Raw genomic sequence first — 24,075 nt, 5'->3', positions numbered from 1 at the left:
TCTATTTTAATTCGCAATGTTCCATATAATTCTAGATGGAAAACAATTGCTCGCTCGGTCATCAAGCAATTTGTAGGTTCCAGAAAGCCGAAAAGATAACAATGTGCCTACTCAGCAAAATGTTGCGTCTGCAAATGACATGTTTGTCGTACGAGAAATGACTGTTGCTACGGGTTGTCTGCCGATCGTAAACGTGTTTCGCATCTCAGAAGGTAGCACGCGTTAAAAATAGCATATCAAAACATGCACAAGCCGAAGCAGGGACGCGTGGATTGAGGCACCAATGATAGGTGTTCCTGCAGTTACTGGCGTTGGAATACAACTCAATTCAGTGGCACATGCACCTGCTTATCGATTTGTATGCAAATGCTTTGATTTTCCATTACGACGCAAATGGTATATTGATTTACCCTTTTTTCATTTTCAATTTATCTTTGAGTCTACTATGAGTTTGAATAGAGTTGTGAAAGATGATGTTTATATTTGACGTGAAATATTTACATACTGAAAAAACACTTATTTCGTTGATTTGGATGTCATTGGATTCATGGAGATATTTCATTGTGCGTGCTTACTGCAATAACGTCATACTCCGTATGAAATTAACACAAAGCACCTGTTGTGTTTGTTTCGTTAAGAAACTCATTCACCTGCTGCAAAACTAATACATGAAGCCTATTCGACCAATCGAAGCAAAGAATACGCCAGTATCTTGATCAGACATGCAAAGGAAATATACCAAGTGACAGACATGCGATATACGACCAACGGAAAAACACTAGCGACCCAGGCGGCTTAAATAAGGCTAAACCTCCAGTTGTATGGGAGGCAAGTCGACACCTTTGATTAATCTGAATAATTTATTTTGATTGTACCTTGTCGTCTAGGAGTGCCGGTAACGCAGATTATTTTAATACCCTTCTTGATGTCAAGGTCGTTGCCACCCCCTTATTGCGGAATGAATGGCGGCCATGGGTCTGACTTAGTGCCAAAACTCACAGATACACAAGCCATTGTTATTTTGCCCGAATAAGTAACCAATGGGAGAACACATCTGTCGTATCTGCAAGATGTGGTATGACGTCACAGCAGTTCCGGTTGCAGCTGGCATATTCAAGGTGAAGCGCCAGACTTTCTTATGCCGGGAAACGGATCAAAAGCTATCATCTTTACCACATTTGGGGCCTGCGAAAATTCTCTTGCGCCTAGCAGAAGTTTCCTCCTCTTCACATTCCAAAGCCAGACATTCCTTTACCCAGATAAAAACCCACCGAAGAACAGAAACAGAGCCAGCATCTTTCCTTTTCGTAAAATATCAGCGTACGGTTGGCTAAAATAGCTGCTCTTTCGTTAAACATAGATAAAGCTGTCATGCCGCGTAACGTGGACAATCCTATCTGAATGTTAAGGGAGCCTATTACACCTGCTTCTACATCTCAAACATAGAGCTGTATAAATACCATGCCTGTACACCATGTTATCAAATTGCCTAACCATGAAATCCGATCTAGAGACGGAACTATTTTCAATGCGCCAAGGGGCGCAAGATCAGTTTACTCAATACCGTGTGCCCAACCGCCTGTAGTTATCCGCTTGGTATTTTCCGCGCCGCCAGAGACATCCAGGAGATAGGTTTGGTGCCCGTTGAAAGATCATCACTTGAATGTCAGCATGTTTTTTCTGCATCACATAAACACATCGCGCTGAAAAGTAATCATTTCTGAGACTTTTGTTAGCTGGAAGATTACCTTCCACTACTGACGCTTCAGCTTCAGTATATTATTAATATACGTGACTTTATCGTATTTTCAAATCGCTTTATCGTAATTACGGAATCTAATGGGAAAAAATCCCACCTACTATGATGGTAATATGCAATTTGTTTTCAATTTAAAAAAAGATGTTGGCAAGGAAAGCGTTGAAGTTACGTGTCTGATTGTTTACGGAATTACATGGATTAGATTTCCTTCCTAACCTCTAACCTCAGCGCAGAGCGAAAATTAAATTTAGCTTAGAGGACTATATTTGTAATCCCTTTGACTAATATAGCCTGGAACTATCGGCGTTGGCCAAGATGTGTCAAAACACTATCTTGCTCCATCCCACAAACGCTGACGTGTAGATGATGCAGACTGCACATATGCTGGGAAGATGTGTAACTATGTATTCTGCTTGCAGACAACGTTAGGAGGTGATGTCTAAATTTGACAACCGTGCTGAATCGACAGAACGCCTCAATAAGAATAAACTGTCTTCTCTGCTCCAACTTGAAGACAGAAACAATTGTAGTGGGGCACGTACATCATACCAAAACAGCATTGTACCACTTGTAGCGATCTTGTACTGTGTGGTTAATTGCAGCACAAGTACTGCTGACATGTTATTGCTACTACGCGCTACGTCACGAGTGTGAAGGGTTTATTCCAAAACAATGTCAACACTTCGGGTATCGTTATGGAGATCGCTTTCTGGCAAAAGAGAGAGATGGGCAGTATGGAAAATGATGTGGTTCAGGGACTGAAAGACGCACTACAGGTAGAACTAAGTGCCCCTGGATGACCGAGGTCATTTGAGGTCAGTACACACACACACAAGAACTGGATTTCAATGTTGGACATTTTCATGGTTTTCATTGCCTGACCGATGACATAAAATGTTTCCGTCCCTATAATGATGTCAGTCGTGGACAATATTCCGTTAAAGCTAATAAAAAAAACCCAAAGTCATACAATAACAAGCCTTGAGTGTCCACGTGAACAGATTTCATTGTGTGTAAATGGTATACAGGTATGCCTAATATAGTTCACTTAACTCTAGAATGTATTGCAAGTCTAGAATGTTTTTAATACGGTCTACAGGTTCAAAGACAAGATGTTGGTCAAAATAATGTCATAACAATCCACAGAATGTAGCAGTAAACTTTTGTATCGTTCCCAGGTGAATATGGACTTTATAGAAAAAAATAGAACCAGATTGTGTCCAGACTTGTCGGTTACACAAAGCTCAAACATTACAAAGAAAGGTCAGAAACGTAATCAAAGTGGCCGTTCAATCGTTGTCATCGGCCACCACGCTTAAAGTACTCTATAACTCGGAGGATCATGTCAACTCAACACAAGGAAAAAACAAGTCTATGCATATTTAAACAGTCTCGTAAACACATTTGTGTTATGGAAGACACATGTTCATACTAATACAACAATAATCCTTTAACAAACAACAAACATTTGTCAGGTTGTCGATCTGAAAACATCACGCGTGATGTTTGCGTTGCTGCAGTAGTCAAGTGTCCCTCTTCACGGTCATCGCGATGTTTTGAAACGCAATGGCGTGTTTGTAAATAAGGGGAAAGGAGCGTAGCGCCCATGTTTTCCCCACCTTTCACAGAAAGGAGGAATTATGGCACGACTCCTTGTCATCCTGTGTTCTAGCCCTAAGATTAACATAATCCATCACACAACGTGTTATGGTGATCGTGGCATTTCCTACCGACCCTTGCTGCTTCTGTGCCGTCATACTCTGGTATTCTTAACGTCAATCACTTGTCTGCCTGGCTGAGTTATCAGGTTGTTGGAAAGTGGTATAACCTAGTGGTTAAGACCCGGGTTCTATTCCCCACACAATGTGTGAAACCCTTTTCCTGTGTTCCTTGCCGTGATAGTGGTGGAATAGTGCTAAAAGGAGGGAAAACCGAAACTCTTAGCTAGTCATATGTCTAAGTAAATTACACGTCATTGTTAATATAAAGCGCCGTCATTCATCTTGAAGATTTAAATCATTCACACGTTGTTGGGCGACTATTCACAAACGTAATTTCCACTCCTGTGAATCGGGCGGTTGGGTAGCCCAATGCTTCAAGCATTCGCTCATCACGCCGAAGACCTATGTTTGATTCCCCACATGGATACAGTGAGTAAAGCCCATTTCTGGTGTCCCCCACCGTAATATTGCTAAAATCAGCGTAAAAACAAACTCACTAACTCACACCCGTGAATCCAAACATCATTTCAATTTACAAACATAATCGTGTATTTTAGCACGTATAAATATTATTTCCCTTCTTTTCCCAGATGAGTACGGAAAAAGTTGATGCCTCTCACGTTCTGATGAACGGTGAATGCCCCGGGTGGAACGTCAACCTAGATCCTGCTTCATCGGACGGTTCATCATCAACGGCGGACGCGGCTGATGAGAAGATGATGAAAAGGGAGACATGGGCCAACAAATTCGACTTCCTGTTAGCCTGTATAGGTTTCTCAGTCGGTTTAGGCAATGTTTGGAGATTCCCTTTTCTGTGTTACCGAAATGGGGGAGGTGAGCATCATTCGACCTTAGTTGACATTCCCTAATTTGTTTGGCAATTATGTGCTCAGTTTTGCCAAAATCCATACCCAAGAGGGTTTCGAGGATTTCAAGCTGCATCCAACAGTCACTTCACTAGTATTACTCTAAGGCTGCACTGGATTCTAAGCCTATGGACATATAGTAATTTTATGACATCTAGGGGACAGTCAGGGACGCCAGTCTGTTATTTATATTTATTTTTGGAATTTTCATTTAAAGTATTAATTATTACCTTAGAGATTTGTGCAAGTCTACCAAAACACCTACAACCTGTCTATATGCATCAGTTGAAAGTGTTGTGGAAAATCAGCGTGGCAGTCAACCACAATGGGTTGTATGTATTACCCTATTGCTGACGTTATGTGTATTAATGCATGTATTAATGCATGGTTGAATAATCCCCTCTAGAAGCAAGGCGGTTAGTTGTGAAAAGTATTCATAACTGCATCGTGAAGCACCACCCTTACATTCTCGCGCGTAGATTACGTTTATCTATTAATATGTGTAAGGCCGCGGAAGAAGAAGAGTTTGCCCAGAAGTAATACGGTTCCGGCACTTTTACAAAATAAATCTGTTTCTTTCAATGTCCTCTGAACCAGTAGTGACGTCATCTGGTGACCATTCGTCCTGTGGAACACATCCTTTGCCATTAGCTGCGGCTTAGATAGTACCGATCAATATACACACAGCGCTAAAAGAGTAACCAATACCAACGGAAACTGGTAGAAACCGGTACTTTCCTGCGTATAGAATTATCTTGCCTTGGCGAAATCGGTTCTGAGAGACAGTTTTGAAAAGGAGAGGATTTCGCCTCAGCTCACTTCTCCGGGTTTGGTCGTAGCTTCAAATGGTACAGTACAATTTCTGTTGAAGAAGCCCTACATTTCTGTATTGTTCCAGTTCTCGAGTCGATTATTTCGTAGTTTTAGAAAGATTAGGCTGGTATTCTTTGTAGCTCTGCTCATACGTCAATGTACTGGGCGATGCAATTAGCAGACTAAAGGCGGCAGTGGGATTGGAATTTGTCCAAAACCTGTTCTAAGAAAAGCTGGTAATTTAATTAATCTAACGTAGATATTGCCAGAGCATCTTCTCTGAGATATTGTGCCTGAGAGTGATTATTTGCCCCAATACCATTATGCAAAGACACCACATCCGCGTGACCCGTGAGGATGATTCCGGGTACGCTACCGGGAAGCTATAGGTTGGTCGTAAGAGGCTAATAAATTGATAGGCGAGTCAGGCTTGCACTAGACAAGACACTTCCGATAACAGGAATGGTTGCATGCACTAGACGAGTCACTCCTGATAACAGATACGGTTGCATGCACTAGACCAGACACTTACGATGACTCCGATTGCAACATACACTAGTCCAGACACTTCCGATGACGCCGACGGAACCATACACCAGACCAGACACTTGCAGTAACGCCGACGGCAACATGCACTAGTCCAGACACTTGTGATGACGCCGACGGCAACATGCACTAGTCCAGACACTTGCGATGACACCGACGGCAACATGCACTAGTCCAGACACTTGCAATGACATGAACGACCCACGAGACTCCGTGATTGCTGCAGTGGAATCGATTCTCTTATTTGCCGATGGTTCGGCGTTTTTCTAGTCATGTGAATTTCGAGTGGTTCCAAGTTACTGCTGCCTGGATCGATCGAAGGTGTAACAAGCGGTGACTTATGTGCGAGTGTAATACATGTTTGGGAACACGGTGTCCTGTGAGGGGCGTCTTGGCTGCATACCAAATATGAGACAAGATCTGAACAAACAGGATATTTGTTGACATGCATTCCTTTTGTCTACACACATGTGACACATTTACTAGGTGATTTGTTTATTTATACACTTTTGTTTGCAAACACACACACGCACTCACCTAATTTTCAACCAGTCATTGCTAAGATTATTTTAGGCAATCATTGCATTACGCAACAACAATAGTGGTTCTGTATTATTTACCGCCTTGCTGTACAGACGTCTAGTCTCTAGACGTACAAGTGTCTATTTTGGCACTAATCGGCAGAAGACACTCAATGTCCGTCACCTTGAACTATTCGACGAAAACGACAAAAAGCTGTCCTGTTTTGTATCTAGTAGTCACTGTATACCTTAATGCTTTTCCAAGCAAGCCCTAGAAATGGCATGGGATATAATTAAGACTTGTCGACAGGACTGTTTGGACCTTCGAGTCCTGAGAGTATTTTGGTAGTTCTGTTTGAACAACACAAAACATGTTCAGTTAATTTTATTCAGTTCAGTTTTGATGCAAATATTAAGCATCGTAAAGTGCCCTTGACCATATGAGGCAAACTCGTGAGTGAAGGATCGCCACAGTTGGCGTTTTCTTGTCCTCAGTTCGATTTAATTCTTTGGGTTGGTAGACAAACATAGGTTTTCAGGCTCTGATACTAATCCTTCCCTGTTCGTACGAAAACACCAGCGCCCATACTGAAATAGTATTTTTGTATTTTGTATATTACACATGTATTAATTCACTCAGTATTATTTACTGTTCTCTCCATTACCTTTCGTTATCCCCCTTGCCACGATTGTAGATTTTTGGTTCGTAGTTTCAAACAGGGTTGATACGCGCATCACTTGAGTTGTACCCCCCAAAAATGGACACGCCTTGATATACCGGTGTAGTGTTACCTTGATATACCGGTATATTGTTGCCTTGATATACCGGCCTAGTGTTGAATGCAGCGTGAAACCTACTCCCCTCACTGTTTACCTACTAAATGTCCATGCGTGTGTTGTTTTATTCCAGGTGCCTTTCTCATCCCCTACTTCATTGCTGTTGTTCTCGGAGGTATACCGGTGTTTTTCCTTGAGGTGACCCTTGGTCAGTTCATGTCTGAAGGTGGCATCGGGCCATGGAAAATCTGCCCTCTCTTCCAAGGTAAGATATGGCTTCTGCCCACTTCTTAACAGACATAATTCATGCATATTCGTACACTCAAGAAAACGTCTGTATGGAGGCTTATGATGTCGACTTCGTGATGCAATATTGTAGGACAGGGGCTCCTTTCACGAAGCAATATTTACTAAGGTTAACCGGATCTCCCATTCTTTAACATTGCACTGAGGTTACCTTAGTGTCTTACGATCACCTTGGTGCTTTGTGAAAGGAGTCTTAAGTTTGTGTGTCATTTCCATGAATGCTCACGTGACAGACCTTGGTGCCGTTTAGAGGTGTTGACCCTTGCTCCATTCATGTCGAGTCTGTGGTAACGGTTGTGACGAAATATACGTATGTATGCCATCCTCTTTAAGACCTGTCACAATGATTCTGACGCCACATTCATCCCTTGATCCATCCTCGGACAGGATCACAGACCCATCTATCCCATTTGTCAGTCCATCATTTCCTAAGACCGAGTGGTTTTTCCAAATATTTACAAGTCTGATGCTGATGGTGTTTTTCCCATCTGCATGTCTTGACACCAAAGGTCATGCTGACCATGCCGACCACGACAAAGGTGAAACATAGCTTCCTAAGACTATCCTTCAACATGGTATCACTGACCCTATGTGTAATGAGTACGGCGGTACTCCGATGCTGACGACACTGATGTCCACCACATCTCCTCCCTGCAGGTATCGGCTACGCCAGCACTGTTATCGTGTTCTTGTTGAACTGTGACTACAACATCATCCTGACATGGGCGTTCTATTACCTCTTCTCCTCGTTCACGGCCCGACTGCCGTGGTCACATTGTGGTAACGAATGGAACTCGCCTAACTGTTCTACTTTCCGAAGACATCCAAACGCATCGGATTCCGGCAACTCCACGGAAACGATGTTCAATGAATCGGTTGCTAATGGCAGCTACAGCGTCTATAGCAACTTGACGGCTGGAGCTTCTGGGAAACTGGCACCACTGATGGATCCAGTAACAGAGTTCTGGGAGTAAGTAATATATTTCTATTTTCTATGATTAATTCACATATACCAAACAATATGAATACATTTCGCTATAACGCCGTCTCACTTTTAGGGGATAGTTAACCTTCCTTTGGCATATTTATCATATATTTTGACTTTCTTGCACCACAATTCTCAGCTTTCAGGGTTTTAATGAGGTAAGGAGTCTTTAGAAAAACAACGTTTTATTTTAGTCGCTTATGTTTTTGTTTTTATTTACGTTCATGAGTGTTCTATGTTAAGATACTATATTGGCATATGTCAATAACTTCCCTAAGATACAATGCATGACTTTCACTTGAAATCATTCAATAAAAGTATGTTCCTTAATGCAAATTGTATGGATCTAACATACAAATGAATATTATTTAGCGCCTGTGATGTTCGCATAAACAGTGCGATTTATCATGCTAGCATGAACCTCAGTCGAAGCATTGTATCATTATCAGTTCGGCGTTTCTCGGTAGTTGTCCACAAACTCCGTTCTATTTCCTTCTATGATCACTGAAGCATCAACTTGAACATATTCCACGTCATGCTTTCAAAACCATACGAATGTTTGCAGATTCTTATTTTGGTTGTCTTTTCGTTAGTTTTCAACAGATTTGTGCGTATAACTAGTTTCAAGTTGATGTTTCGCCACGGGCTGTTTGATAGACGAAAACTACCGAGATTTACCGAACACTGACTGTACCTGTAATATGTTTCCATAGTGATATCTTTGAGTTCCTTGTGATTTTCTTCATGTATTGTTAATGCTGTGGGAGTTTAGTTTGATATACACGGACCTACAACAGATATATCTGTTGATATATCTGATTTTCAGGGAAGTTATTGTCATAATAACCACCGACTATGTATATTCATATCCTGTCACTGCATCCATGGATAACATTAAAACTATACCGTTCACCGTGCGTTATGGCAACATCATGTCTTTATTGCTCTTTTCTATTTTCACTTCTTTGATCGGCTCCAATCGCCGTTATATATTGAATAATATGACATCAGTATTATGTATTTTGTACACAAATGTTCACACGTTTTAATGATGCATATATATGTATATATAGAAAGAACTATGCTCAAAGCATATTTGCAGAGACAAATTCTACATTTATGCATTTGATGGAAATTATCAGTTGCATGCTGTTCAATTTATCAATTGTAAGCTATACTAAGGTGTGCTTTGATCATAGCGTACCAGATAAATATCACTATGATATTGTGTGAAAGACCTTTTTGTTGTCAAGAGGGCTTGTGTTACATATGCGTTTTCACTAGTTACTTGTTTATTTTGGAAATGAAGAAATAATTAATATCAACACCTAATGTTTACATATACCACAGAAATTGTTTCAAAAATTTCAAAGGCATATTATGATTCTTATTTGGTTTTCTTTCACTTAAATTGTGCAAGACAGATTTTTTTCCCTTTCATGTTTGATTTAAATGCTTTCTACAAGAACATTGTAAAAATTGTGTATTTATTTCCATGCCAGCTCAAGCTGTTTTCATTAACTAAGAGAAAATATATTCTGTTCCTTCTGCAACCCTGCATAGAGTGAGTCATCTAGGATACTGATGTTGGACATTGTCCTTTTAGTGTAATTATCTGTGCTGTCGAAACTACCAGCGGCAAATCGTCATCAACGCTTTACATCTATCGGTGAACAGCACATTCTCATCAGAGCCAGTGCCTCTGCTTAGAAGTTTACGAGTTTTGATGAACATATGTATTGTGTATATTTCTTTTATGAGACTTGAAGAGTGATTTTATAACTTTTAGGGTGTCTGTGCCACAAGCCTGCACCAACGGCCCAGCTAGTTTGGGGTAAAAGACGTAAGGTTATCTCCCCTTGTGGGTGTAACCGACACGATTTGTGCTTACATTTAATATGCATCGTGCAATACCTTCATGATACAATACATTGTACAAAATTAATTGATTCTTTTTAGCAGGTTTGGATTTAAGTTTGTTGGGCTTTTATCAGTTATCCAAGAACCGACAATTATCTCCCCTTACAGGCATTGCTTCTGCCCACTTCCTGTCAATGGATTGTGGAAGCCATGTTTGGTAGTTGAGTGGAGTGGGTCACAACATTACTCCCGACCAGTTAACGATGGCCGCACTCGGTCCGGGCCCGATGGGAAAGCCCTCCTGGCGCTCCCTGACGGCTGATCGTGACTGGTCGGCTTCCCCATAGGAGGGTGGCTGAGTAGGAACGTGTTATAGAGAACTCTTCAACAGACAATTACTGCAAGTCAACATCTTAACCTACACTTTTGCCAAAGCAATACATTTTGGAGTGCGGTTCAAAACCATCTTCAATCATACACAGGTGAAAATCTAGGAAAATAATAATCTCCGCAAAAGCAGACTTCAGATTGACGATCTCTCACTCTAAGCCGCCATTTTGAAATAAGGCAAAACTAACCCTGCCCTGTGCATGGAACGCCGTGTCTCAGGGGCAGAGTATTTAAACAGCCACTGTAGTGTAGCACTTTCTTCAGGCGCAAAGTCCTGCTTCTCTCCAACGATGTCGGTTCACCTGGCAGCATCAAGTGGGACCTGGCCCTCTGTTTGCTTCTGGCATGGATCGTCGTGTATTTCTGCATATGGAAGGGCATAAAATCCTCCGGAAAGGTGATCACTCACTCGCAGTGAGCGTGTGAAAGCTAGCTCATATTGCCCAATCTCTTGTTTAGGTCGTCGGGCTACCTTTAGAATTTGACCTTGACCTACACGAGCTGTGGTGTCGTAGAATAACGGGAAACAGTGTAGAACACGCCTCCTCTTCCATTCATTAATTCTCATTTACTATGGCGTGGGTAAGCTCAACGTGAAATTTGAAAACAGGCTTCCATTATTTTCCCCTATTGCGCTGACAATCAGTTTCAAAAGGTTCAGTTTCCTGAAATGGGGAATTCGACAGTAACGAATGGAAATTAAACTTGTAATTACCTTGTTGTTCCACAGACACCACCAATTTAGATACTCCATAATCTAAACTATCGTTTCATATATCGAGTCCCTTCCCCTAATGGCTAACGTAGTTTGTTTTGCAGCAATGACTTTGTAGAATTTCTTGAGAACTGCTCTTTTTTCCTTTCTTCTGTTGCTAGGTTATGTATTTCACTGCAACCAGTCCGTACGTCCTAATGTTGGTGCTGTTAATCCGTGGAGTAACGCTAGAGGGCGCTGTAGATGGTCTGAAATACTATCTGCTTCCTGACTGGAACAGACTGTTGGACACCCAGGTAAGGGCCTCTGTACTACGGCTGTACTGTCTATTGTTTAGAAATTGACTTCCGTTGATAAATGCGCAGCGCAAAATACAAGAAGTACCTGATTTGTTCACTTTGACTTGAGTTCCCCGCCCTTGTTTACTGTTTACTTGACCTGGGTTTCAAGTTACTTGTCTATTACCGAAAGAGACCGAAACTGTTTCAAGTTGTCATTATTTCCAAAAATACTATGCATCCATTTGTCAGTGACATCAAATGAGAAAATTCAAGCAGAAAAGCTGTTGCAATAGTATTGCAATAGTCGGTCGCAATACACTTTGGCTAGAGACTATAGACTATTATTTTGAAATAGACTTGGCTGCCGTTATAGTGATTGCCCCCTTAACAGTTAACTGAGCTACGTATTACTGAGCTCTTCTTTATATAGAAGAGACCTGATATTACTACTTAAAGGATAAAAAATAGGTAGTTACTTATGCGACTTCATACAAGTTAGGGTTCTGGAATAACACTACATTAATACGTAAGAATCCGCTTTTTGTTGTGTTATTTTGTATTAATGTGTCCAATCGTCCAATTTTCTGTTCTTGCAGTAATAGGAAAGAATGAGACGATCCATAGGTGTTAGTACATACTATGTGTATTTTACATTTCTTGTAGGGCCACGTTAATAACTCGGGGCTAACATTAAGTCATTGGGATTAACGCAAATCATATATTTCAAAGTAAAATATTCAAGTGGATGCTTTCAAGTGAGTGTGGGACTGAATTACCTGTGCCCTAGTTTGCTCACGCCTACTTATCACGGAAGTGTATAGATTTGTTTTTCAGACCATTCTGACTCCTGGTTGATAAATGTGTATGTGGTGATTTTGATTTAAGAGAATGTATATTTGGTTCTCCTGAGGTGATACGAGCATGCTTTAGTCAGTAACTCGAGGTTTTCTATGTTGACATGCTAATATCAAATATGTTTGCAGATTTGACTGGTTTGTCGTATGTTCTCAAACTACAAGTATCTTGGCAAAAATATATGAGCGTCCTCAAGTTGGCGACCGTATTCCTGCTGTGGAAGTCCTTGAATCTAATGAACGCGGCGTTGTAATTGCCCCCGTAGATTTACTTGGTGGTATTATGGAATAATGTGTGGTTGACACTAAAATGGCGTGATTATTACCAACAGGGAACACACCATATGTCCAGTCGATGTTTCTGCAGATGCAGAAGCCATGAATCAAATAAGAGGTTGTATCTAATTTGTTCAGATACCTGTCTGCCTGAAGTCTGTGAGTAAATTGCCACAAAGGAAGAAGGATTGTTTATTACCAGCGAGAATGAGATCGTTTGGATGTTAATGACGTAGATAATATGGTGTCACGGTTTTCAGTGCCTCTAATGAGGAAAAGTTGAAGATAATAAATACTGTACGATATTGTTCGAACCAATTTCTGTATAATCACAAGTATTTCTTCTTCGGTATTTCAAAAATGGTTGAAATTAAAAAACACCATACGGAAATATTAACAGTGAGTCTACACAATGACATCGCTTGGTGAATGTTATGAAATATTATCGCGGCCGAGTCGGTGCATTAGGGGTTTTTTCCCCTCTGCTTTGTGGTATTGAATGTCTCGCGTTTCTATTTTGTCGTCTGCTGTTTCTGCAAACGCAGCAGACGACTTGAGCAGACGACAACAGCGCGCAGACGATCGGCAATTGACAGTTAGCTCCCGGGAAAGTCGCAGTGGAAATTTCCACTTACAAAAGGGCGGATTTTATGGAAAATACTGAATAGGACGCGAGCAAACTGAAATCGATAAAGCCGCGGTAAGAGAAGGTCGGCTGTTGTATGTTCTCCGGTTTGTCACAGATGCTCGAACCTGATAAATATATCCGCTGCGATTGTAGTAGATCGATATAATAATCCGTTTTGTTGACAAGATAGTCGGTTACCACACACCAAAATATCATGACTACAGCTTGCCGCTCTGTACAAGAGCGGGCCGGTTTGCTCCACTCGCCACTGGCAACCTCCAACAACCCCGTCTAATCGTTCATGTTTGAAGAGAATATGTTGATCGATGCGAAAATCCGTTTAATCTGAGCAGATGTGTTTATATGGATTCAGCATCACGGAATATAGGCTATAACTCGAGGTTACCAGTTTGTTCAGTTTCTTTGGATGTTTTACAAAAGATGCTTTAACGGTCTGTGATTGGGACGAAAACATAACATGACCCCTTTGTAATTATTGTCACACTGATCATCATTCATTTATTGTTATGATTATCAAGCTGTTTAAAGCATGATCGGAATTTTCAAATTATTTTAGACCAATCATATCACCAGTTTGTGTACGGTAGGAAACGACCTTGATTTTCGACTCTCTCTTGGCGATAAGATAGTCGTGTGATAATGTTAAGGTATGGCACTTACGACTGTCATAGCGCTAAGAGAGCTTCGAAAATCTAGGTCCAGGTTTCTATTCTCCAGTTTGTTATATTAGCAACTTAAAAACGTAATGAAATATAAAAGTGTCCCCTGCACCAACTGTATCTCGAATGATGAGTTCGTGAAGCGCAATAAATAGATCTAACATGTGGACCATCTGTCGTGGCTCCAACTGATATACGATGCAAGTCCCATATGTTCCCGTCACGCATGAGAAAGAAGCATCAGTTTTAAAGAATACCTTTTTAATGCTGACATCTGCAGCCAAGCGGCACGGGCTACTGAAGAAAAACTGAAGTTTGAAAAATAATTTGATCCTTTTTACTGGTAGCCTTAATGATCAGTATGGATGTTGATGTGTCTGTATGGGTGTATTCACGTTACAAACCAAGGTCACAGACCGAGCTCTGCAGGGTGTTATGTTTCCATAAAACAGAGGTCACCTTCAGTGATAGTATGTGAAGATCGATATGTCTTTTGGAAACAGCGTTACAGAGACACTAAGGGTAACCGCTTCCCTGGCTTCTAGAGATGAAGCTAAAGCAGACCCTGTATCGATTCTAAACACTTTCATTTGATAAAACTGGGTTAGTGTTCTCCTGTGTTTATATGCCTATTTATCTATGACGTTTCAGCTGGTGATGTCCCGTTTTAACAATTCTATTTTCCTACGACTGTTGCAGGTGTGGGTGGATGCAGGTACGCAGATCTTCTTCTCATATTCCATCTCTTTGGGAACACTTACTGCTCTGGGGTCCTACAACAAGTTTCACCATAACGCTTGGAGGTGAGTTAGAGGGAAGAGTTGTCCCGCTTAGCCGTTTCAGGATCCGATTATAGTTTTTCATATATTGTCAGCATCTAAATCATGTTGAGGCTGCGATCATATACTACCTCTCCCTTCGTCCCAGTCTGACATGTGACGGAACTGAAACACTTGTCAAATCACTTCCTCAGTCACAGTAGCTTATAGGAGTGTTTGTAAGAAGATCGTCCACATCTTCATGACATTTCTAATTACCAGCGAATTCAAATAGGGCAGTGGTCATACAGTCATCCACTGGCATTGTGGCATCTCTGTAATTTTGTTGAATGCAAAAATCAAGAACTCATCATCATTATCATAATCTCTCTCATCTACTTCATGTACTGAAATGCAGAGTTTTCCGTTTCCAGGGACACTGTATGTTTTGCCTTGGTGAACAGCGTCACCAGTTTCCTGGCTGGGTTTGTCATCTTCTCAGTATTGGGATTCATGGCGTTTAAACAGGGCGTATCTGTCGAAGATGTTGCAGAGTCGGGTATGTCCACTGACCACACATTGATAATATTACAGTTTTTAAGCTGTTAACAGGGAAATGCACTGACAAACAAAGCCTCTCATTACACAAAGGGAGTTCTAATATTTACACCTGACAGAGACGTATGACCGTATGTTCGAATCCGACATTAGCTATGATCATGCTGCTAGTGTTTAACAAAGGCGGTTAATGTCAAATACACTCTTCCGTGAATCACGATTTAAGCTGACAGTTTGCTATTATTGAAATGTTGTGAAAAGGGACTATAAGCAACCAACTGATGTAACGTAGCGTTTAGTGTCAAATGAAGGTCAATTTATGTGGCGAATATACATTTTCATAATCCAAGGTATAAAACGAACACCAGGTCGTTCACATGTGTGAAAAGTGAATTAATGATGTAATACTTTCTGAAAAAATAGCGTGCTCATTATAATAACACCAGAACGGAAAATATACATTGGCCGAACGTAGTGTTGTGTGTAGACGCGTCCAATGGATTTTGTATATCAGATGGTACTTTCAGACTATTTTATTAGGCAAATAAGATAAACCTGATAGTCTCTGTGTGTTGGGCGCAGCTGTAACTGATGATGTATGGCTGGCAGTATTGTGTTCTTTCCTGCACAATTATGTACATATTCCCTCAAAATAGTCAACGCGTGATTCCCCGTTTTACCTTCAGACAGATGAAATAACAAGCTATTATTTCTATTTACATTACAGCAACCATGGTCGATTTAAATGCTTTGATAATGCACAATTGTAAGTGTGTATGTATGAAAACAAACAAAAACGCATTTTGATGGTGCTCTTTCTTTGATGATCATTCGTGTTGTGTGTATGTTAAATTATTTTTATGGCATTTTATTTCATTTTATTGCATTGGATTAAATTTAGAGAACACTTTTAAGCTAATTATGAACACATGTAGAAATTAGATCTTTGTTATCGCCGTTTAGGGGATCATGATGTTCGTGCTTTCCCATTAGGGAAAATATAACAGTAAACGAGAATGCTGCTTGAAACATGAAGGGGAGGCAATTAGGAACATTTGCGTAGATATGTTCCTGTCTTTCAACTTGTTATTCTGGTACTTTGTATTTATACATACCCCTCAACTTTTGCAAACTACCACATTAAGATATTTTGGTTCTCAACAGATGATGAGTAGAAGTATTGAAATCATGCTTGGCGTGTTTCATCGTCAGAAATCACAAACAAATGATAATTGCCTCTTTCACGTATTTTTCCATTTTTTCATTATTTGCTTATTACGACAATTTTCTTTATTATTGTCAATTTGGATACTCTCTCATTTCATGAATTTTTACACCATACTCTACATACTTGGTATGATAACCAGATAACTGTATTTGACTGCAAGGGACGCTTTGCCTACGAAGACGCTACTAAAGCAACTTTTTGAGTAGATTCCATTTAAGGAACAAAGGCAGGTTGTTTTTCCGTTGATATGCTTATGGAAACAAATAAGGGAACACATGAAAGAACAAGTGTTCCTTTAAATATTTCCAGAATTTCACCCACGGTGCTACGCATACCTTGTGAAGAAACCTAGAAAAGAATAAAGGAACACTAGTTCTCTCATTTGTTTCCATGAGTATATTTTTTGTGGAGACGTCCACTTATACTCCATCTCAACGTTTGAAGAACGTACTATGAAGCACATGGTCAGTTAGCAATTTTGTTTTCACAGGTCCCGGCCTTGCTTTCATTGCTTACCCCGAGGCTGTTGCACAGATGCCAGTTGCCCCACTTTGGTCCTGTCTGTTCTTTGTGATGATCATCCTTCTCGGTCTTGACAGCCAGGTGAGCTTCAGCTTTACATTAATACCGTGAACGTTGAAAATAAATAACACGATAGAGGCCTGAGGCCTTTCACCAGTCTTAGAGCTCGAAGGTCGTCCTGATTGACTGACTGAGTTTGGTTTTACACCGCCTTTAGCAGTATTTTATTAACGGCGGGGACACTAGAAATAGGCTTCACACATCATACCCATGTGGGGAATCGAACCCGGGTCTGCGGTTTGACGAGCCAACGCTTTAGCCACCAGGCTATTGTTTCGTGTGTTAAAGAGTAGCGTACGCCACTCAGTCAAGCAAACGTATGGGTAATAAATGCATGTGATGGTACAGTAGCAAAGATGTTGCTCTATTTTAGCAAATTAAATATGACTTCATTTTGTAATATTTAACAGAGACATTTACAAATCATATGATACACTGCATTATTTTAAAACATGTTGATTTGTTTGCACAGTTTGTCGGCGTGGAGGGTTTTGTGACCGCTGTGGTTGATATGTTCCCCCATTTCCTGAGACAAGGGCACAGGAGAGAGATATTCATCGCCTGCGTGTGTACGATATCCTTCTTCATCGGACTCTCAATGGTCACTGAGGTACGTGCTGACCTTCAGTTAGCTTCACCTTAATCCTGTCATTTCTCCAGTTCCCAAGATAAAATGTTTACTAAAATTTATTTCAGGTTATTTCAACAAGACATTAAAACTTCCCAAGTTAATTCAAAGACATAAAGCCCCATTAAAAACATTTTATGTTTGGCAACAAATTCATTCATCTGACAAAAAGAATTCCAAACCGTTTTTTCTCTTTGTTACAGAATTCCAAATTATATTTTTGGCAGAAAGGGATAAACTTAAGGCACCGCAGTCGCCATTATTCATGGTTGAAATTTGACCTTTTAATAAAATGGGGGGTGGTTATGATGCTGTTCAACATGATTTATCTGCTCTGGAACGTCCAGTATTTCAGCCCTCTTACTGTCAACTGACCCATGATACCCGCACCTTTGCAGGGCGGGATGTATGTCTTTCAGTTGTTCGACTACTACTCAGCCAGCAGAATTGTGCTCGTTGTGGCTTTCTTCGAGTGCATCGTGGTCGCTTATATTTACGGTATGTTAAACAGGCAGGTACAGGTTGTATGTCCTACCCGACTGAGGGTTGCTCCCATGACCGGAAGGAAATACGGGATGCTCCCTCTGCCGGACAATTACTTCCCCTTGCGTGATGCTTATCCCAATCTGAGCATGCGCATTTCCAGAGATAGAGTGTGCCTGAGTAAACGTAGGAAACATTCAACGTAAGATGCCCACTAGAGCCGACAGGCTTAGAAGAACACGTAATCACCATGGCAACCATTGTTCACAAAGATCCGCCATTGATGTGCCCACGACCTTGACATTTCCGGGAGTCAGATGAGGGATGTGTTAGACGGAGGGATACCATCAAACGCCGGCTTTGTAGAACCTTCCAACTAGCACCAAGGCCTTCTCACTCTGAACACTCGGGCCCTTCCTTACCCATCCCCACAACATTTGACTGAAATGCACAAACAGCATATCTGAAATGTTCGTATCTTCACACGGAATTTCTTCTGGAAAATGTTACAAATATAATCAATTTAATCGCTTGGTACTGTAAATATTATGAGGATATGAGTCTATTTGGTACGTATTTGTACAAATTAAGGAGGACTTCTGTGAAGAAAACGGACATTTTGGAAGTGATATTCCCGTTTTTTGTAGGCTCTGGAAATGCTCATCAGTCCAGTTACTAAAGGGAGACATTGTACATCACGTGTATAGAGAGATTCATTCAATTCTTGTCCATCGCTGAAGTGCCATACAGTGTTCTATGTGCATGTACAGTAGTCATAGTAATTTTAATGCAACTTGATCCTCGTTGGAGACCATTTCAAAATTTCACTTAACACATCATGATTGGTTTTCTTAATGCTTTTGGAGACGGAACAGGATTTCGATTGAGAAGCAGTACATCTAATTGAAATCTTCGAAATGTATTATCGTTAGTGTTTTCGGGGCGGAGTTAAAGCATTACAAAAATTATGGAAACTTGAAACAAAATGTTAATAGTTGAAAGAGTTTACGGAAATTGGTTCGGAACAAAGACGCTTAAAATATGAGGAAAATATTTAGGACAAAACTGGTTTTTGATGATGACAATGTAAGGACAATTGGCAGTCACGACAGTCTCACTCTTGGTCCTTCTCCAACCCATTCGGTTTTGGCCTACAACTTAATAACACTCTAAATCACGGAGGGGTCTTCATTACGTCACTGATTTAACAGTTAACATTTCATGTTGGTCATTACCCTTCTCCATCATCTCCACTTGGCCCATGATGAATGAGACCTTTAAACAGAGATTTGGGAGCCCAATTTTCAACAATTGTCACAATCTAGGACGTACCTCATGGCATGGAAGCATTAAGTCAACGAAATTGTTGATTTCTGACAGCATAGTTCGCATTTTTCGCATTTTCGCATTTTGATGTACATCATTGTGAATACCCATACGCGATCGCATTCATTTCGCATTGTAATGTATTCTGGTTATGTAGAAATGTCAATAAAGCATAAAGTCATTGTTTGCAGTGGCTCAGGACTGGTTTAGTGTTTAGAATAAGGAGGTCAGCATCGGTCTCCAAATCAACGAAATTTGTCATCAAAATCCACGTTTTTGTATTTCAGGAATTTTTATATAAAAATGTAAAATAATGGTAACCACGAGCTTTGAATGTTTGCTTCTGTGTTGACATTTGCTGTTCTAGAGTTGTGTCTCAGTTTTAAGTATATTTGCATGGACTACACTTTTTTTGTTTGACTAATTGTTTTTTTTCTTGGTTTTTAACAGTCTCTGTTATGAACACGTATCACACCACTACGCGCTTTTTATTTCCAAGGATGATTTTTCTTCTGATCATTCTAATTTGAGATATTGGTATATATTTTTCTAACCAAATCATCGCGAAACTACACAGCATTGCTGGATCATTTTGTAACGTATGAATCCATCCGCCGAAAAATAGTATACGCCCGCGGGATTTACTTCCTTGACATGGAGCTTTCATTGTCTGCGTTTTGTTGTTGCAGGAGTGAACAGGTTTTATGATAACCTTCAAATGATGCTGGGCTTTTACCTGAACCCCTTCATGAAAATCTGTTGGATGTTCCTGACTCCAGCCTTTACTCTGGTAAGTCTGTGCGTAGAGAACAGTAGCCTGGTGTTTGCAGTGTTCTTGAATATTTTTCTAAAACATGCGTCAAGCTATTCAGTTAATAGATAGGTCATGATCGAAGGGGCGCTTGTGTAGCCTAGTGGTTAAGGTGTGTTCGCCATGAATATTCCTAAAAATTGGTTAAGCCGTAAAGTTAATATTTACCTCATGATCGAAGGGGTGGTAGATGGTAGCCTACTAGTTAGTGTCCACCCATGATATTCCTACAACGTGTGTAATACCATACAATTAAATAATAGATAGGTGTCTTCAGGTTCGGAGGGACAATGGTGTGGCCTAGCGGTTAAAGGGTTTGCTCGTGACTCCGCAAACATGGGTTCAATTCCTATTGTGTATACATTTCTGGTTACATTTCTGGTGTCCACGGCGTGATTTTTGCCGGAATATTGCTGAAAGTGGTGCAAAATTATATCCCAACACTCTTCCACTGTGGATGGTAAGTGGGTATTGGGTGTTCCTAAAGAATTTTGGGTGTTCCTAAGAAATTCAGACATGAAGATCCAATGAAACACATGGACGACGAATGTGTTAACAATTATGGTTACGGTTTTCAACCTACCCATGCCGTCATTTCGTCATGAATCCTACGTTAATGATTGAAATGAATCATTTATACTCTCCCCGTTCTGTCCTCCTCCTGCGCATAGGTTCAACTGATTATTCTAATGAGCAGTGTCCAAGGATGATGACATCAACATCTCATTATGGTAGTAATGGGCTGTGGAGTAGCCTGTGGTTAAAGCGTCATGCCGAAGACCCGGGTTCGATTCCCTTATGGGTACAATGCGTGAAGCCCATTTCTATTGCCCCCCGCCTTGATATTGCTGGATTACTGATAAAAGCTTCATGATCTAAATTCACTCGCACTCATTACAGTAGTCAGACTCTGCACTTCCTTTGCAGAATGTCATGTGTAACTCCGGTTAGCGAAAGAACATCAATTGCGTTTGCACAATATTTGGAAGATAGCATGACATCGAACAAACCATTTGTTTATCTAGCAGAGCGGTGGACACACAGGATGAAAAGTGCTGATGTATTTTCAGCCAGTCCTAGTTCGAGTTGAGCTGGTTCTGATGTTGAAAGCATCATAACAAATATATAGTTATTATTACCCAACTGGCTTCTTCTGATTTTCAGGTGATCTTTATCATGGGCGCCATCACGTATTCAGAGCTGACCTACGAGAGGAAGACCATCAGTTACGTCTACCCCAACTGGGCGATCGCAGTGGGCTGGATGATGGCCTCATCTTCAATCATCTTCATCCCTGGAATCATGATCTTCAAACTTCTTACAACCAAAGGAACGCTTATGGAGGTACGGAGAAATGTCAGCATATGCATTTCCTTGGTCAAAATATTGAACGAATATCAATTGTGGTTGTCTCACGATGTCTTCGTCTCGCCCAGACTTTCTTGTGAAACCGTTACAGTAATAACAGTAATTACAGTAATAATATTCATGCTTCCCAAATTTACTTTTTCGAACATTATGACAGAACACCATTAGAACATATTGCACAAGCAAATAGAAGTGAAAGACGCCCTCCCAACCCCATTTATTATCACAATTGGAGTCGGGCAGCCTAGTGGTTAATGCGTTCGCTCGTCACGCGAAAGACTCAGGTTCGATTCCCCATATCGGGGAACATAACAATATGTGAGGCCCATTTCTGGTGTACCCCACCGTGATGTTGCCGTGACATTGCTAAAAGCGACGTAAAACCAAACTCACCCACTCATTATTACAATAGTTTTCTGCCCTCGCAATGTCACTTTTTAGCAGTGTGTTTCAATATGTGTGAGAGTTCCAGTAGATAAAGTACAAGAATAAGTATGTAAAATGGTTCACTTTTCTTGCAGCGATTGTCCAATCTGACCAGACCCAGGCTGAGGAGGTATCAGATTCGTGAAAATGAGGATCTTGCCAAAATCGAAATTATCGATGATATATACCAAAATACCAACAATGTGAGTTCTAGCATCACCGGCGAACAAATACAGGTGACAATGAGCCTTTTAAAGGAACCTGCAGGAACTGATGATTGTGAGAAAACCCCAAGTTTGTTTGGTTCCAATACAGTCACAGACTCTAAACACACGATACAGAGCTAATGTTCAAAAGTGATAGCACGTGTTACAAACTCATGATTGATGACGTCATGCATGACGTCACATCCGCCGGTGGTGTAGACAGCTTAGGAACTCATTGCTGTTAAGAATAACAATTCCTATTAACACCTGTCAACAGACTATCATTATTTGACAAAACAACTTCTGTACTTTCAAAGTACTGTCGCACCGCAACGAAGTTCATTGAAAGAGGAAAATCTGAACAAAAAAACAGCTTTAGTTGCCAAAACATTGTGATTCAAAACAAACGTGACCTTAAATTTGTTAATTTTGCCGCAGAAATATTGTCATATTTACTCTCGCTAGCTGTACGTAATTTTGCTTGCATATGCAAATATTGTAAATAATTATTGCAGAAACAATCAGGTATTCCGATCCACTTAGAAGAAAATTACCAGCTTGACAGGTGTTCGCCAGTCGAGCTATTTGTTTCCAACATTGGAAACTTCTCACAGACGCTAGCTAGTCGCTCTGCTACTCCAGCGTGACTAGTAGGTCATCCACCGGCTATACACGTATTATGACACCGCCATCTACTAGTCTTTAATGTCACGTGATGTAACAAGTTTTGCGTCACGTGATAAGCTGAGTGCATGAATATTCATATGAATATTCTCTACGTCACCAAGCCATCGCAGCTAAGTCCGCCAAGGGGAGACAACTCTGGCGAGGCTTTTGGGAGGTACAAATTTGAATTCGGCTGTAAATTTTGTACAAAGTATTCATGTCGCTGTTTTTTTATTTTGTAAAAAATGAAGGATTTATTTAAAAGCAAAAGTTCGATTTGGAACGATGTGATATCACTTGGAAACTAGATGCATGACAAATTGCAATACATTTGAATTCAGCGTTCTTCATTGTTAATATCATCAAAACCAAATGAGTTTGACTGTCTTTGTATCATCTAGACTATCGTGTTCACCAATGTTTGACCAATTGTCTCAGATTTTGGAACCTAGTACTCAATTACATACAAAGAAGACATTTGAACACAGATGTAATGCAGACGCATATCAGTTTCACGAGGGCAAAGCAGGACATTTTTATACCGTTGTTATTGTTGAAACGAACAAAGATTTTATTTTTCTTTAAAATGTTTCGGACATTTGATCTGAAGTTCAACCTTAGCAAAATTTTGTAGTTTAACTTAAGGAAGAATGCATATTCAGGCTTCAAAATTTAAAGCGATACATTCTCATTATTTAATATTTTTGCATTTTTAGATATTTCTAGAACGAACAAACGAAACAAACATCTGGAGAGTGATATATTTTAGCTTTTCTTTTTACGAATGTGACTGTTTTATTTGATAAAAAGTTGAACTTTTACGCTTTATGTGTTTTATTATATATTTTCTCAAAGTGCACACAGTGTATGGAATGTTCCCATTCTCGGGCATTCGTCAGCACGTACTCCATATGTTGTAAATGTCCTATCACCCATGGAACAGAAGGACAGCATATACACAGAAGGAGACAAGGATGACAGTGTCTCAATACAATAGTGTATACAGATTCAAGGATGTTAGGGCAGTATTTTCTTACAGAAACAACCATAGTAGAGT

At 40.4% G+C, this 24,075-nt stretch overlaps 1 protein-coding gene across 1 annotated transcript in view; it reads left to right on the top strand.

Annotated features, from left to right (window-relative positions):
• LOC137274539 (sodium- and chloride-dependent GABA transporter 2-like) overlaps positions 1-23,839 on the top strand; it is a 29,086-nt gene extending 5,247 nt beyond the window's left edge. Inside the window, exons 2-14 of the mRNA XM_067807781.1 lie at positions 4,071-4,314; positions 7,137-7,268; positions 7,967-8,279; positions 10,809-10,941; positions 11,421-11,555; positions 14,678-14,781; positions 15,171-15,295; positions 17,013-17,125; positions 17,577-17,714; positions 18,131-18,230; positions 20,231-20,331; positions 21,517-21,696; positions 22,242-23,839. Of these exons, the coding sequence (XP_067663882.1) occupies positions 4,071-4,314; positions 7,137-7,268; positions 7,967-8,279; positions 10,809-10,941; positions 11,421-11,555; positions 14,678-14,781; positions 15,171-15,295; positions 17,013-17,125; positions 17,577-17,714; positions 18,131-18,230; positions 20,231-20,331; positions 21,517-21,696; positions 22,242-22,493 (2,070 nt within the window). The 3' untranslated portion in view covers positions 22,494-23,839. The remainder of the gene's footprint in view (positions 1-4,070; positions 4,315-7,136; positions 7,269-7,966; positions 8,280-10,808; positions 10,942-11,420; positions 11,556-14,677; positions 14,782-15,170; positions 15,296-17,012; positions 17,126-17,576; positions 17,715-18,130; positions 18,231-20,230; positions 20,332-21,516; positions 21,697-22,241) is intronic.
• The last annotated feature ends 236 nt before the right edge of the window (positions 23,840-24,075 follow it).

This window comes from Haliotis asinina, chromosome 2 (genome assembly GCF_037392515.1).
Source record: "Haliotis asinina isolate JCU_RB_2024 chromosome 2, JCU_Hal_asi_v2, whole genome shotgun sequence".
NCBI classification, from domain to species: Eukaryota; Metazoa; Mollusca; class Gastropoda; order Lepetellida; family Haliotidae; genus Haliotis; species Haliotis asinina.
The sequence above is the reverse complement of the archived record's forward strand: the minus strand, read 5'-3'. Positions and strand labels throughout refer to the sequence as shown.